Genomic DNA, 15,923 nt, shown 5'->3' on the forward strand with positions numbered 1-15,923 from the left:
ACCACACAGATATGAAATGAAAAAAAAAACAGTAGAAAAAGCAATTATTTAGGCTGAATCAGAGACAAATAGAACTGCAGATAGACTGAAATTTCTAGTCTAAGAACTAATTCCTATCAGTATTTTTTCTGAAATGCCATATTGTCAATGTATTTGTAGCTGCAAACCTCTTTTGAACCACTGATAAATAAAGCAAGGTACAGTTTTCATGTCTCCACTTCCACATAGATTTTTAAGGCTTTTCCAAGAAATGTCTCTCCTCACTTCCAAAACAGTGATTTTGACATTTACTGTCAAAAGACAGACTTTTGGAGACAGATTAAGAGGATATACCAACCTATATAATAATAGATAATTGCTATATTGTTAAGACAAACCGGACGTATTAAGACTAACCCGGGAATCAGCAGATCTACTGTCAGCACAGGGCCCTGGAGCTGTTCCCTAAAGGTAAGTCTCCATTTCCATAAATTCTGAGCACTTCTGTGGGTAATGATGACATCTCAGCCTAGTAGGGCTGTAATTTTCCCTTTCAGGCCTTTTCTTAACCTCTTTGAAGCTTATTTCCCTACTCTGCATACCACATATGGGATGCCTGACCGAAAGCAACTTGTCCACTATCTGAGGGACACAAATTTTTGTGTGAGTTTTTAACCATTCTCCATTAAAGCCTAATGTTTATTTAGAGAATCAACACTACTCTGACGCCCATTTCTGCAGCTGCATTCCTTTCTCATTCTGTGGTTCAGCAGAAGTTCTGCCAGTACAGTGTATTCTAGAGGGTGGTATTTCTCCTGGCTATCTGACAACACTGGCAGTATAACCCTGTCACCACAGAGAGTCATGCATTTTTCTTAATAGATCTTGAAGTCTTACCTCTTTCCAACTCATGGATTTGATACCAGAAGACAAAAATGTTCAGAACAAAGTATGGAGAAATGGGGTGGGGAAGATGAACTGGCCACAGCTGCTCTTACATTACATATCCTACCTGCTTAGGTCCCATTAATCAAAGATGATCAAAAATCATCCTGCTACTCTTCTGTTTTCATTGCTGCCTTGGCTAGCAGAGCTGCTATCATGGCACTGACTAACAAATGCCTTCTTCTCATTAAAACAAAACCAATCCCTTCCCACCCCCCAGACTGCCACCGAGACAATCTCTCTCCATTTATGCCATGTGCTGTAATGCAGCTTACAGCAAAGCTTCAAAAATTCATTAAGGAATAGCATGGTCCACATTGTACACAATTCCCACCTGTTAAATAGTTTCCTACCTTTGCTCTTCTATTGCGGCCTAGGGTGCACCTCTATCAATACTGTATGGTCCCCTGGACAGGGAGTTTATTTTACTCCAGGTTTGTGCTACTCTGTCTGAGAAAGTCCCAAAACCTTGTCATGTTAAAGGAAGACACACTAACACAGAGTATATGGCCACAGCCCAGAAGCCTGGCACTCTCCTTCCATTCATACTTTTAAAGTGACTTTTCATTCTGTGAGGTGGACAGCTAAATAATTATTTCTTGAAATATCATTGTCAATAGCTACAAATAATTGCTGTGCATCTTCCTTGTGTAAACCTAACAGGTTACAAGTATAAAACAAAGTTAATTATGAATTAATTTTTCCTGTTTAGAGTCTTATATCAAAGTAACATGATGTTATTTTCATGTGTGTGGGGCAATCAGAAGAACTGTCATTCACAAAAGAACGAGAGCATAGTGAAAGGGGTGATGATTCTGAAGAAAAAGCATTAGCTGACTAGCTTCTCAGTCTCTGTAAAAAAAAAAAATCTGTCTTGTGTGAAGTACTTGTTAAACACAAATCAAACACCTGTCACCCAGCTGGGCCACGTGTGTCACTGCTGAGCCATCTGCAGGAACACACTCCGTGCCAGTTGCTTTACTTAGTGTGGCCTGGGAACAAGAATCCATTAGACAAAAAGTCAACAGTGGAATTAGCAGCACTTTTTCTTTTAGTGCCCTTCCACTTACTTGTTTGACTTCTTGTGTTACTATTTTTGGGAGCCTCATGCCAGAGAAACAGTGCTGACTGCTGATTAGACAAGACTTGGCCCAGCCTCAGCGTGTCACATTAATTTAATCAGTTCAGGCTTGAAACATGCAGTATGGATCTTAGGTGTTTATAAATATGGGCTAGCAGTGAGAACTAAAAAAATAAAAATACATTCTGGTTTGCAATACCTGTGAATGATTTTACTACACTAATAAAATGGAATTTTTCTTTCCAACAATTTGGTATCTGTGAATTTAAAAAAGCAATTTACATTGAATTTAGAATATAAAAAACTGTGCTACAATTTTAGTGTGTTTGGGGGCAAGAAATACTTGCCAACTCATTGACATTAAAAATGTACATATGAGCTGCATTTATTTAAATTTTAATAATATAACTCACCCACTAAAAAAAGGGCAAAGGAGAGTTAACAGGCCACAAGTCACAGCAGCCAACAGTATTATCTACAACCTCTGTATAATTTGTACTGTGTATAAATTTTTTACTGGATGAAACAAAATTTTTTTAAAAAATTTAATGTAATTTTTTAAAAAATCTAATAACTGCTCATAATAGCAGTTATTAACCAGGCAGAAAATACTCTTATATATAATTTAAATGAAGCACAATAACACAAGTTATCCATAATTATCCTAATATAGATTAATGATTCATCAGATCAAAAGATCGAGTATTGTGTGAAGTTCAATACCTAGTGCCTTAAAAGAAGACAAAGAAAACGAAGTAAAATGTGTGAGACAAGATGTACAATGTGGCAGTACAGTGAGAAAGTTCCTTCCTCCCCAATTAGCCCATTTCCTGCAACACACTGCTGCCAACTTTTACAGTGCAATAATGGGTACTTAAAGCTCTGCATTTTGATGAGATGTGGAAAGTTCAGAATATCAGTTTCATAAACCTACAGTCTCTAGCCCTCAAAAAAGAAGGGGAAAATCAGAGAAGATTAAAATCTATGTGCCACAGAAACCTTCCAGAAAGAATCCAACAAATACAATTTATGAACAATTGAAGAAGGATCCTCAAGCCTCCCCTGCCCTTTCAAGCTCTGCAAGGTCCTGACTGAAGCTTTTCAAACACAGTTAAGAGCCCCAGAGCCAAGCAGACTCACAGCTAGAGTATTCATGACTCTGATTAAGGAACAAAGGGCTGCATTTAATGACTGCATTATTTAACAACTGCATTATGTTTTACTTCCACGTTACATAAGGGGCTAACAAAGGCCAGCCCTGCATGGCACCATGCCACGCTCTGCTTTGCTCCCTGCATCCCAGACCTCTGGAAAAAGAATGGTGACCTTTGGTGGCTTTGGCCACACCTCACATCACATCACAAAGGCGGCTGCTGAGCCCCAGGCCCAGGAGCAGCCAGGCTCTGCTGGTTATGGCAGCTGCAGTGCAAGTCCCAGAGGGTACATATTCCTCCCACTCTTATCTCACCACTGCCACCCGCCTGCAGGAGAGCACGGCTTTGATGCCAAGCAATACAAGTAATGTCTGGCTCCAAAATCACATTTGTACTTCTGCTCTACTGAGACATATTAATCTGTTTTTGAGGGAACCCATGAGAGCACAGAAGACAATGCTGTAACTTTCCTCAGATGGGACTGAAGCATATTTCCTTTCCCTCAAAAAGCAATGATTCCTTAATTAAAAAATGAAGTCTTTGCTCACCAACACCTACAGCAGTCACCAGCACCCTTCCCTGCAGAATGGAAATAATGCCCAAGCAGTGTCACTGCATGCCAGGTAATTTGATTCCACAGAGCTTTCTCTGGAGAACTGAACTGAACTGCTGTCGTTTAGCTTCAGGAATTGAAAAACCAGGGAGCCCGACAGTTCCTGGAGTTGTGAACTGCAAAAATCACCTAATAAGGCAAAAATAAGTCAGCACAGCAGACAGCTCTCTGGAATCAAATTTATGATCAAAGGCTATTCAAAACACTTTCTTGTAATGCTAAGGAGAGAGTAAGAAGGCAAGAACCATACATGCTGAAGCAATGAAACAAGTTTTGGAAAGCATAATGATCTAAAGTCTATTTTCCGAGTAAGATAATTTATTTTATTTTTAAGCATATCTATGTATCACAAATCTATTGAGACCTACTATTTTCACATGTGTCTATCTCTTAAAATCAGATGTATATTAATGTCACACTAAGATATCACTGAAAACACAAAAAGAATACAAACCTGGTAGAAAATTTGTTGCTGCTATAGATGGCATCCAACTGCCTGATTTACCATCACCAGCATTTCTCAAGCTCAAGACTTTAAACACAGTGGTAATAAAGTTTCCAATTGTACCACATTCTTACAGCTCACAACTCTCTTTGAAAAGATTTCTGATGTCAAATATTTTTCCTATGTTACTGGTTATGTTATTTTGTTTCTTTTAGAGACTCCAGAGCAAAGCAGCACAAAGATCTTTCCAAAGTTGAATAACTAACACAATTTATGTCCATATATGATCTAAGAATATTGAAATATAACTGATTAGCAGTGATGGGAACTCATAAATTGGATGGCACTGAATAAAGACAGATAAACTGAGTAAGATGGCTTTAAGCAGTACCTATCCAGTGCTCCACCCGCATTTTGGAAGTTTTCTCAAAGATGCTGATGAGCTACTTTGGTAATATCCTGATCCCTGTCAAGGATCTGTACAGGACATGAAATGTGGAAGGCAATATGTCCAGAGATCTTTCAAGACAGCTGCAAGGAAAAGACTGCATTACTGAAAACTCAACACCAATGTCTCCTCAGATTTGTATGCTTGCATGAGTGACTAATGCTCCAAAAGCATACGCTGAACTGACACAACAGGCCAAATATCCATGGCTCTTCTGCAAAGTCAAATATGCCCTGGAAAATTCTGGAGTTTGCATGGTCTAGCTGGAGCAATGGGCAAAGCAGAACAATGGTCACAAGGATGTTCATGATGAGGTTTTGATTTGGATGTACATTTAAAACAAGTTTTCAGTTGTGGATTTCATGACACAGCTGGCCCTGAAACCCTGACCCTGTGGTAACTCAGTATGGAGATGGGTATTAAAAACATTTCTGAAAGCAATTTGAAGTCACATGCTACACTAGCATATAACGTTGGGGGTTTTTTTTCAAAATTTTAAGTTAATGTATATAAATTAAATAATATTGGAAAACAAAGCACTGGACATTTTTAAGTCACATTTTATATTAAGAAAAGAAAAATCTTATAATGTAGCCATTTTCAAACTCATTTTCTCAGGTACCACCAAGGGAAAGGAGAACTCTTCCCACCAGGCAGTGGGTGTTTCAGGAAGCTGTCTTGATAGCATTCATACCACAAACAGTATCTATATCACATTTCGAGTAGCCTTTTTCTAATTATTTCCTTACCTGTTCAAAATATAAAGAGAACCCTACTCCAAAAGGATATTCAAATTTATCAAAACTGAAATCAACAGTTTGGTTTCCAAGTCAGCTAAAACTGAAGACAGCACAGTGATATCAGACTTGAGAAAACTGAAGTACCAGAGGACACAGTTAAATTAAGAAAAACAAGACAACAAGCAGCATTATTTATACCAGTACTATTATCTTCTAGATCACAAAATATGTGAGTTCATGTACATTTTGTTGGTTAATCATCACACATACATGTGCTTGAAAACTAAGGGCTAATCCTTTTATAAATACCTGTTGAATGGTTTCACGTAAAACTCATTTCATGTAAATCTCATTTTCAATATCCAAACTACAAATAGCACTCATAGAGTTGGTAGAGCTCTTGAAATGTACTCTTGTTTTTTCCTCTGGTCTGACTTTGATCTTCATCATATTTTACATGTGATTTTACATGATCTCTGTCACTATGAGTTCTGTATTGTGAATTTTATACTATGGATCATTAGAAAGCAATTACTGTAGAGGTTTGGATAAAGGGGATTGGACAAACCCAGTTTAATTTGGTAAATATTCTGAATATAAATCTGTGTAGAAATAAACACATTTTGATTTACATAAGTATGTCTTTCTCTTTTTAGTCTAAACTATTTTATTAATATACTGCAGAAGGATCTGTGGAGTGTAGTAGCAAACGCACAGCATTGAATATCTCTTTGCTTCACACTTATATGCAAGACCAGCTATTCTAAAAAGCTTATTCAATGTATTTAACATTTTAGGAATAATGTCCATAATCTAGATTGCAAAAAATCAATGCAAAAAGTTAAAACAGTAAAGTTATGCCGTTTGAAAGTCAAATATTCAAAGTGAATGTTGTCACAAGTATTTCACAAACTGGAGTTTGTGGTGTATTAATTCTATCATTGTATCATGAGGAAGGACTTACTATAGACATTTGGATAAAGGGGAATGGACAAATCCAGTTTAGTTCGGTAAATCTGAATTTTCTGAATTATCTTACTGCCTACATCAATTTTATTTCTCAGAATTTAGTCATTGATAAAGAAGAAAAAATATTTTCATAATAGAAAAATTAGAAAAACATTGAGTCCTTTGAGCCTTACTGCCAGCAGTCCATTCTCAGAAGCATAAAGCGTTTCTGGCTAGCAGGGCCCATAACACACACAAGCTACAGAATCCTTAAGGTTGGAGAAGAGCTGTAGGATTGAGTCCAGCCATTAACACTGACCTCTCCACCACTGAGCCATGTCACAAAATGCCACATTTTTGGAATGTTTAGAGAGATGTTGACTCAGACCTCTTCCATGGACAGCCCATTCCAAAGCCTGATCACCCCTTTGGTGAAGAAGTTTTTCCTAATATGAAATCTAAACATCCCCTGGCGTGACTTGAGGCCATTTCCTGTTATCCTGTAACTTCTTCATGGGAGAAGAAACCAACACTCACTACAATCTCCTCTCTGGTACCTGGAGGGAACCATAAGGTCCCCAGCTCACCAAGAGGCTTAATACTTTGTATCAAAACACCTGCCCCAGGTGGCTGCTTATCTCAGAACCACGAACTCCTGCTAAACTTCTCAAGCATGCAGAGATGGTCTACCCTCTAAAATGTATATGCCAAAATGCTTGAGAAATGCACCACAACTGTCAAGGCATCACAGACCAGCAAAAAATAACCCCATAACCCAAACAGGACTCCATCACTTAGCATCCAGAACTCAAATACACTTTCAGTTTCAAGCTTCATTGCCATGGCATTATAGAGCCAGAAGCAAAGAGAAGGAAAGGATTTAACTTATTTGGATCAGTGACACAAGAAGTGCAGGAAGAAGGAAAGTCTCAACTATATAGAGGAAAATTAAACCAGGCTTGTTTCAAGTTTACAAAAAGCTATGAAGGAAAGTAAAAAAATGAGCTCCTTGTAAGTGAGAACACTGAGATCAGGTGGTTGGTGGAATTTTTTCCCCCCCTTATCCTCAGAAAATGTCCAACACATTTTTAAGGCTTGAGGACTTCTAATCATGGTTCAAAGTGCTGTCAGACTGTTTGGAAAGCCTGGAAATACCCCATATAGGGAGGATCACAGAATCATAGAAAGGCTTGGGTTGAAAGAGATCTTGAAAGTCATCTAGTTCCTACCCCACTGCCATGGGCAGGGATGCCACACATTAGACCAGGTTGCTCAGGACCCCATGCAACCTGACCTTAAACACTTCCAGGAATGGGGCATTTACAACTTCTCTGGGCAACTTGTTCCAGTGCCTCACTACCCTCTGAGTAAAGAATTTCTTCCTGACATTTTATCTAGAGCTCTCATATTTCAGTTTAAAACCATCCCCCTCTTGTCCTATCATTATCTGCCCTTGTTAAAGGTAGCTCTCTCTCTTTAATAAGCCCCCTGTAAGTAGTGGAAGGATCCTTCCCATGATATGCTTTGTGCAGAGCCACAACACAAAACACGTCATGGAGGTCTGTAACAACCCCCCAGCGGGTGCTGTGGAAAGGACCTGCATTTGACCTGTATGGAAATAAGATGATGTTATGACTTCAGTAAGGGAGAAGCCTGTGGGCCACACAATAGGAATGTTTTCTCTCCATTTCAGTAGTACAGGAACACTAGGAAAATAATTAAAGTTTTTAAAAGAGAAATATTTTACAGCAATATACTGACGTTTCTCAGGTTATGCCAGTGATGTGACCCTGTACACAGCAGTGAGAGGTGAAGCTCATTCTTAATGGCTGAGCAATCAATTTTTGTTGCCATAGTGAATCTAACTGCTAGATCAGGATTGCTTATTTCTAGAGCAGATTGGTGACTGTCATATTATATCTTAAAACAGTCCAGTCACCTCAAACCTCCACTTCAGGGACAGATTTAATTTCTCATGCCATAACCATCACTCTGGCTATAATACAGTTACACTAAATGACTTCAGAAGTGTATCCAGAGGCAGTTTCACTTGCTAATCACCAAAAAGTAGGCTAACAGTGCTTCCTTCAACACATTTCTTCTGTACTCACAGCCTTTGCTGAACATTGCCAGAAGGACAGAGCCTAAGGTCTCACACATATAGGGATTCTGATTAACCACAACTTCCAGTTGTTCTTGTATCATGGTTTGACAGATACATTGAAGAAGTGTGCCTAGAAGGCTGAGCTACAAATCAGTCCCCATTGCAAGAAAGGAATCATGTCACTGTATTCCATCTCTTCTGATAGTCCACAATGGAAGCAAATTTCCCTCCAAGGGAAGCCTCCTACCCTTTTATTTCAGAATTATAAACAAGTACCTCAGAACTATCTCCTCTGATAATCTCAAGAGTTTGTCCTGTTGCCCTAAGCAGGTTTTACTATTTAAAACAAAAATCTCTTCAGACATTTTCCTGAAAAAGGATGGGGAGAAGGAACTAGATAGGTGGACATCAAATAGACAGTCACATATGTAATGGTGCTATCTACTGTTTTGTGACTCTGGGGGCCTGAGGTAGGGCTCCACAGGATCTGTGTTAGATTCTTGACTCTCCAGATTAGTCATAAGCACCATGACACCAACTTCTTTTAACCCAAAGGCAAATGAGGCAACAGGCATCTTGTGGTGTGCCACCAGTCAATGAAAACCTCATTTTTTACTTTGGCAGCTTACAAGAACTGCATCAGAAAAATCAAAAAAACTTATCAGTTATGGCCAGAACATTCCTCTGCTTTCTTTAGAGTGTTAAGGTTATTCTTATGTTACATAGAGTCATCAAGCCTTAAACTCTGTTCTCTGTATTAGCCTTCAGCAGATCCAACCTCTTAATAGGCAAGAGCCTCCTAGAAGTCTACACCACTCACTTGTGCACCCATTAGCCAGCAGGCTGTGGCAAAACCAGTGCAGCATTTAGTGAATGGGAAATTATCTTGTCAGTGACAGTATGTCTTGAAAGTGACAGAAGGCAAGGTGTCACATTTGAAGACAGACTGAACAATTTTCACACTTAAGATCCTTGAAAGTCAAGGGCGTATATGACGACTCACAGATGCCTCACCGTTTACCTACATCTTGAAAATTAAGTATATGAGCATCCAGCACTATTCTGGGAGATTCTCCTGCAAAGATTCTCTCAAGTAATAAAGCCCATTGTATAGTATTATTCTAAGTTTAGTTTTTCACTATATCAGGTATGTTTGAGATAATAAATCTAAAGAAACAGAGTTTTCAATGGCCAAGTTTATCTCATTCTAAGGTAAACATCTAAAGTAGGTCAAATGAATTTATATTGTTGCGTGTGCATAACAACAAGAGTAAAATCTATTGCTTATTTATTCTCTGAACCTTTTCCCAGGGAATCAAGTATAAGCAAAGGAGTATTGCAGTGGATAGGTTTTGGGAGTATTATCAAGAGCACTCCTGTTCTTTGAAGCCTCAATCTTCAGTTAAATTTTTAAAAATAGTATAATTTATTTTTCCTTCTTCCTGTTTCTAGCTAGTGACTCAGGAGCACATCTGCACAATGCTCAGAAACACACAGTGCAAAAACATAAGAAAATCCATATTAAGCAATTTAACATCTCCAGCAATACTTAATGCATGCTGACAGATTTAAGAAGATATACAAACAGCAGTAGCTCCTCAGAACGCTTTCCCAGCACTGCACAGTCTGCACTTTAATAGCCTGAAAGGTTGGAGATGCCTTTGCAAACAACAGTGCTCTGGATATTTTTATCATAGAGTATGTTGAGTTGCAAGGGAGTCATCAGAATATTTAAGTCCAGTTCCTGGCCCCGCACAGAACACCCCAGGAATCCCATCATGTGCCTGAGGGTGTTTTGTCCAAATGCTTCTTCACCTCAGGATTGGTTCTGCTCCTTCACTTCATTGTCTTTAACTCTGTGTACAATGTTAGCATCTGGAATACTACACTTAGGGGAGCACAAAAAATAAAAGAGTCTACAAATGTATATAGTTCTTGATGCATCATCTGGGTGAGAACACTTTAGCACCTTCCACAGCACAAGAAAAATATTCATTGCAGCTCCAGGAAGGAGCTAACACACACAGCCCTGCACTACTCCACACAGACATGACCACTCCAGCTAGCAGAAGCTGGATAGCTGGATCCCACTTTCTTCATCTAGCTATGCATGTACAAAATACTTGGCTTTCTTTTTTTTATTTTAGAAGTTTTAAGCTTTGACAGTTTTGTATTTCATGGTAGTTCATTTTTAATTCACAGTTCATTTGTAATTTGTATTTTATATAGGCTGAATTAAAAGAATTATAATGTTCAGAAAAAGTACAATGTCTGGATATTAAATAAGATCTGACTGTTGAGCTTCATGTAAACTAACAGGAGCTTTGGGATTTGGCCTGACAATGAATTTGCAAGGCGCTTAGCAAAAAAACCCAAACAATATTAACCATGGAAACTGCAATAATAATAACTTGGACTGAAAAAGTAACCTACCCTGGTAAGTTTATAGCAAGATAACATCAGAGTAGGAGCTATGGAAAGAGCCAAGGGAAAACACAGCTTCATTCTAGATCAATCTCAATCTACAATGCTTTACAATAACTCTTTCCATTAATTCACATTTAGGAGCACGGTAAAGTAAAACACTGTCTATCTGGATCAAAACAAAGGTTCCTCCAGTCAATTACAGGACTACAATTATGGCAACAACAGATGTCTACAGAAAAATATAAGAGGGCAGCCACAAAGACTCCTCCTGTGGCTTTCCCAGATTCCAGCCTCTTAAAGTACAAGCAGACTGACACACTCAATTGAATTTTACTCCACTAATCTTCTAATACATTTTCAGACTTTCCAAGGTCTGTGTAGTGTTCAAACTGAAATATTGTAGCAGGAAGAAAGAGTCTATCTTTTCTTTTTATCCTTTTTGAACCTCCTATCAGATAGGTTTGATGCTCTAATATTCGCACAATGAAGAATAAAATAAATAAATCAATCCCTATTAATCTCTTCTGCTCCATTCAGCACTGTACAGAGAACAGAACATGACACGTTCTTTCTTAATTGTGCCTTTTTCAGATTGAAGTCCACACTGTCAGACTTTAATTGGAAGATGTCTGGTGTTCTTGATCACTCTTGACACCTCTGAATCTTTTCTGGTATTGTTAGATTCACACGGAGGTGTGAGAACCAGAACTGTATACATCATTCAAGTTGCAGACGGATTCATTAAAAATGGTGACATTAAAACTCTTTTGCTTTGTTCCCTATTCTCTTCCTAGCAATTTGACTTGTGCAAAACAGTGAGTCCATGTTTTCCTTGATCTGTAATTCCAAGATTGCCTCCTGAGCAGTAATAGCTAGTCCAGTCTGGCACGAAATGCATAATGCTTCCTTTGTTTTCCTCTTCATCTGCATCACTTGTCTATTGCTTCGTCTGAGTTTACACACCACTTGGCAATTCAGTTCTTCAATGTTGCAAATTCCTTTGAACATCTTTGCAGCCTGTTCTCCATTTTTCTACCAATATAACTTAACGTCAGCAACAAATACCTTGATTTTTACTCTTAACTTTGTTCATATACATCTACCTCCCATTTAAAAAAAAAATCACAATTTGGGACAGAAATAATAAGTAAAAATAAAAGACAATTTCATGATTTTATGTCCTGTAAACCTGCACGTTTTAAGCCTGACAGCAACAAGCTGTTTTCTCAGTGTTAAAGGGTTGTCTCTATACTGAAGATTCTAGATATTAGACTTATAGACTTCCTCTAATACAGGTAAGTAGCACCGAACAAAATAAGTGCATACAACTGTCTTATTTTGCACGCTAACATTCTGAAATGCAGTGACACTTATCCTTGAATACACCAGTAGGCTGGCATGCCTTCTTAGCCACGGCTATTCCAAACCTTTGATTAAGAAGTCAGTGGTGTTTATCTCAAGCTCCACCAAGTGCACTGCTGAGTGCACAAGAGCTCTTATCTAAGCTTGCAGACCACAAACTGAGCAGGTGGAACAAGAAGCTTCCTTTAGCTCTTATATAACCCCACTTCTTGTAGAAAAACCCACAAAACACACATATCAGCAGATCTGAACAGCTTTTTCAGTGTGCTACAGAAACATGGCAGTGCAGGTAAGACATTAATGTTCTAACAGAAATGTTCTATCCTCCCATTTCTGTAAACAATTACAGAGAAGCCACTGACACAATGAACACTTCCCATCAGTTAAACCACAACTCAACAAACAGGAACATACCTTTTCACCAGGCAGACCTGCAACACCATCTGGGCCTTTCACACCCATCTCTCCCTACAAAACAAATTGATCAATTAGAAACTCCACAGACTTCTGACGTTAACAACAACTACTCAGGTCATATCAGACTCGATAGAAAAGCATCTTCTATCTGATATTTTTAGTAATGCAGCTGCTGTGGAGGAGGATGCCTTACGTGTCATACTAAAATCAGCAAAATAAATGCATTTTAAACACCAATAACATCAATTAATTTCTTTATCATACAAATGCTTGCACATCCATATTTCCATAAAAGCAAGTAAACTAATTTTAAAGGAATTCATTGCAACAGAAGACAGAAACCAAGAGGGCCCATTTTCAGTTCTACACTGAGAAAGCTCAACGTGTAATACAGATTTGTACAAAGTTATGTGCCCTCAATGTTTTTGAAAGGCATTATTAAAATTTCTCTCTCCCTCCCTTTTATCCCTTTAGAGAAACCAAACCCCAAATCATAAGCAATCTATAAGAAAATTTTAGTCTTGAGAGAAAAACTGACTCTCTTCCATAACTCTCCTGATTGGTTGGGAGAGTTATAGAAGATCCCAGCAGGGATTGGACCATAAATTGGACCATAAGTCTTAAAAATTACATAAGAAAACATCAAACCCAGAAATGTTGCTAAATAATGTAAAGTATAAGGTTTAAAAAATTTGAAATAAAATTATTTGGATGCCAGAGGAGCACAACAAAAGCACTGAAATCATGTAGCGTTCATTTAAAAACAAAACAAAACAAAACATTAGGTATGCCTACTTCTACCAAGAAAAGAACATTCTCCAGCAAGAATAACATTATAACTCTGGTCTGAGATTAAGTTATTAATCTTCCTGAAGTTGAGAAAGGAGCAGTAAGATTGGCCAGAAGTACACAACAAGAGTTGTATCAGAATCATAAAGGTTAAAAAACTCCTTCAAGAGCATCAAGCCCAACCTTTGACTGAACACCACCATGCCAACGAGACCATAGCACTGAGTGCCATGTCCACTTGTTTCTTGAATGCCTCCGGGGAGAGTGACTCCACCACTTCCCTGGGCAACTCATTGCAAGGACTGAGCAGCTTTTCAACAAAGAAATTCTTCCTGATGTCCAACTTGAACCTTGTGTCGCACAGCTTGAGGACATTTCTTTTTGTCCTGTCTTTGGCTGCCTGCCTGACCCCCACCTGCCTACAACCTCCTTTCAGCCACTGGTAGAGAACAATAAGGTCACCCCTGAGACTTCTTTTCTCCAGCCTAAATACCCTCAGCTCCCTCAGTCACTCCTCATAGGACTTGTTCTTACTGAGTATGCACTGTATGCCCTCACCCAGACCATGGATAAAGATATTAAACAGCTCTATCTCAAAAACAGACCAAAATCCTGTATGCATGAATAGCATGAATCCACTGGCACTGTGAGAGGTAAAAGTTACCTTATCACCCACAGAGTCATTCTCTTATCTATGCATCCTCTGTTCCCTTCTGCCACTTGCCAGTATTTCAACAGACCAGTACCACTTTGTTACCTTCAGTGGTGTATTTTTATACACTGAGTAGTCTAAAATTACACAGCCTGCTACATGCCAGGAAACCTTTAGCCTATGTGACTTACTCACCAATTAACCAAGGTATGTTTACACTACTGTTCCACTAACTGCAGACAGACTCCCCATCTTGAAGACAATTATTTTCCACTGCAAATTAGATTTGCAAGTTAGGCTTCTACCTTCTAGTTGTGATTTTAATAACCACGTGTCCCCCCGCTTCCTTCTCCTTCCCACTGCTTTATATAATTCTTTATATACTGATCATGGCACCATGTGTAGGGTATGCAATATCCCTTTGGTAGTTGGTGTCACTGGCCTGGCTGTGTCCCCTCCCAGCTCCTTGTGCTCTGCCAGCCCCTCACTGGTGGGGTGGGGTAGGGAGCAGAAAAGGCTTTGACGCTGTGCAAGCGCTGCTTGGCAATAATGAAAACATCCTGGTGTTATCAACCCTGTTTCCAGCACTAATCCAAAACACATCCTCACACTGGCTACTGGGATTAAAATGAACTCTGTCCCAACTAAAACCAGGACACAACATCACCAGAAATATTCAGGTTAAAAAAAAACAAAACAAAACAAAAAAAAAAAAAAAAAAACAGAAAACAAAAAAAGTGTCTATTAGCAAGAAGGAAAAACAAAAGAATTCACATTCAGAGAATATGTTAGGAGAAAGAAATCTCATCCCAAAGGCAGCATCACTCCAGGGTTTCCCTGGTACTGTGGGAGCAGCAGGGAGTATACAGATAAGGAAGTACCACTCCTGTTATTCCCACCAGAAGCCCCCAGGTGTGTTCTGTCCCATCAGAGCAGGAGCTCAGCTCACCAAGGCCTGAGCTGGGTGTCACTGGTTTAACTCCTGCACCCATGCCAGAGACTGCTGGCTCCCCTGCTCCTGCTTCGGCTCTGGAATGGCCCCACTGGGGAAGTGTGACATTCTCCCACACCCTGAGCACCTCAGAGTGGTGAGGACTGTCGCAGACATCTTTCATGGAAAATCCTTTCCTTAGGATTTTTCCTCCTGAGAAGCCAAGAGGCCCCAGGAACAAAATATAAGCACTGATTATCTGCTGCTGTGGAATGCAACAGGTGGATCTTTGATTGGCCCGTCTTGGATGTTTACAATTAAAAAATTAAAGGCCAATCACAGCCCAGCTGTCTCGGACAGAGAGTTGAGCCACAAACCTTTGTTATCATTCTTTCTTATTCTATTCTTAGCTTAGCTAGCCTTCTGATGAAATCCTTTCTTCTATTCTTTTAGTATAGTTTTAATGTAAAATATAAAATAATAAATCAAGCCTTCTGAAACATGGAGTCAGCTCCTCATCTCTTCCCTCAACCTGAGACCCCTGTGAACACTGTCACAAGGACTTGCTGCCACCATCTCCACTCCTCAGGAAGACTTAAACTCAGGGCTGAGATGAGTACTGGAATGGCAAATATAGTAATAAAGACAGTAAGTCACATTTCAGAACTTTTAATAAGAAAAAATGGTTGCCTTGCTAATGATATTTTCCCTTTTTAGTTTGATAACTTGGACAATTAGATGGTAAAACATAAGTGGGACAATCCATAAATTCTTAGGTTGGTAAGCACAAAGTATTTCATTCTGCTTATTGTAAGATTTTATTCTACTAAGTGTACTGGCAATTCCTGACTTTGTCATAACTGACAGCCAGCCATATTTTGCTCAACT

At 38.9% G+C, this 15,923-nt stretch overlaps 1 protein-coding gene across 5 annotated transcripts in view; it reads right to left on the reverse strand.

Annotated features, from left to right (window-relative positions):
• The window catches only part of COL19A1 (collagen type XIX alpha 1 chain), a 185,041-nt gene that overhangs the window by 125,626 nt on the left and 43,492 nt on the right, over window positions 1–15,923 (reverse strand). For all 5 annotated transcript variants that reach the window (XM_074538452.1, XM_074538449.1, XM_074538450.1 and 2 more), the window contains one exon: window positions 12,661–12,714. In XM_074538452.1, coding sequence (XP_074394553.1) covers window positions 12,661–12,714 — 54 coding nt within the window. The remainder of the gene's footprint in view (window positions 1–12,660; window positions 12,715–15,923) is intronic.

Source organism: Zonotrichia albicollis, chromosome 3 (genome assembly GCF_047830755.1).
Source record: "Zonotrichia albicollis isolate bZonAlb1 chromosome 3, bZonAlb1.hap1, whole genome shotgun sequence".
Lineage (NCBI taxonomy): Eukaryota > Metazoa > Chordata > Aves > Passeriformes > Passerellidae > Zonotrichia > Zonotrichia albicollis.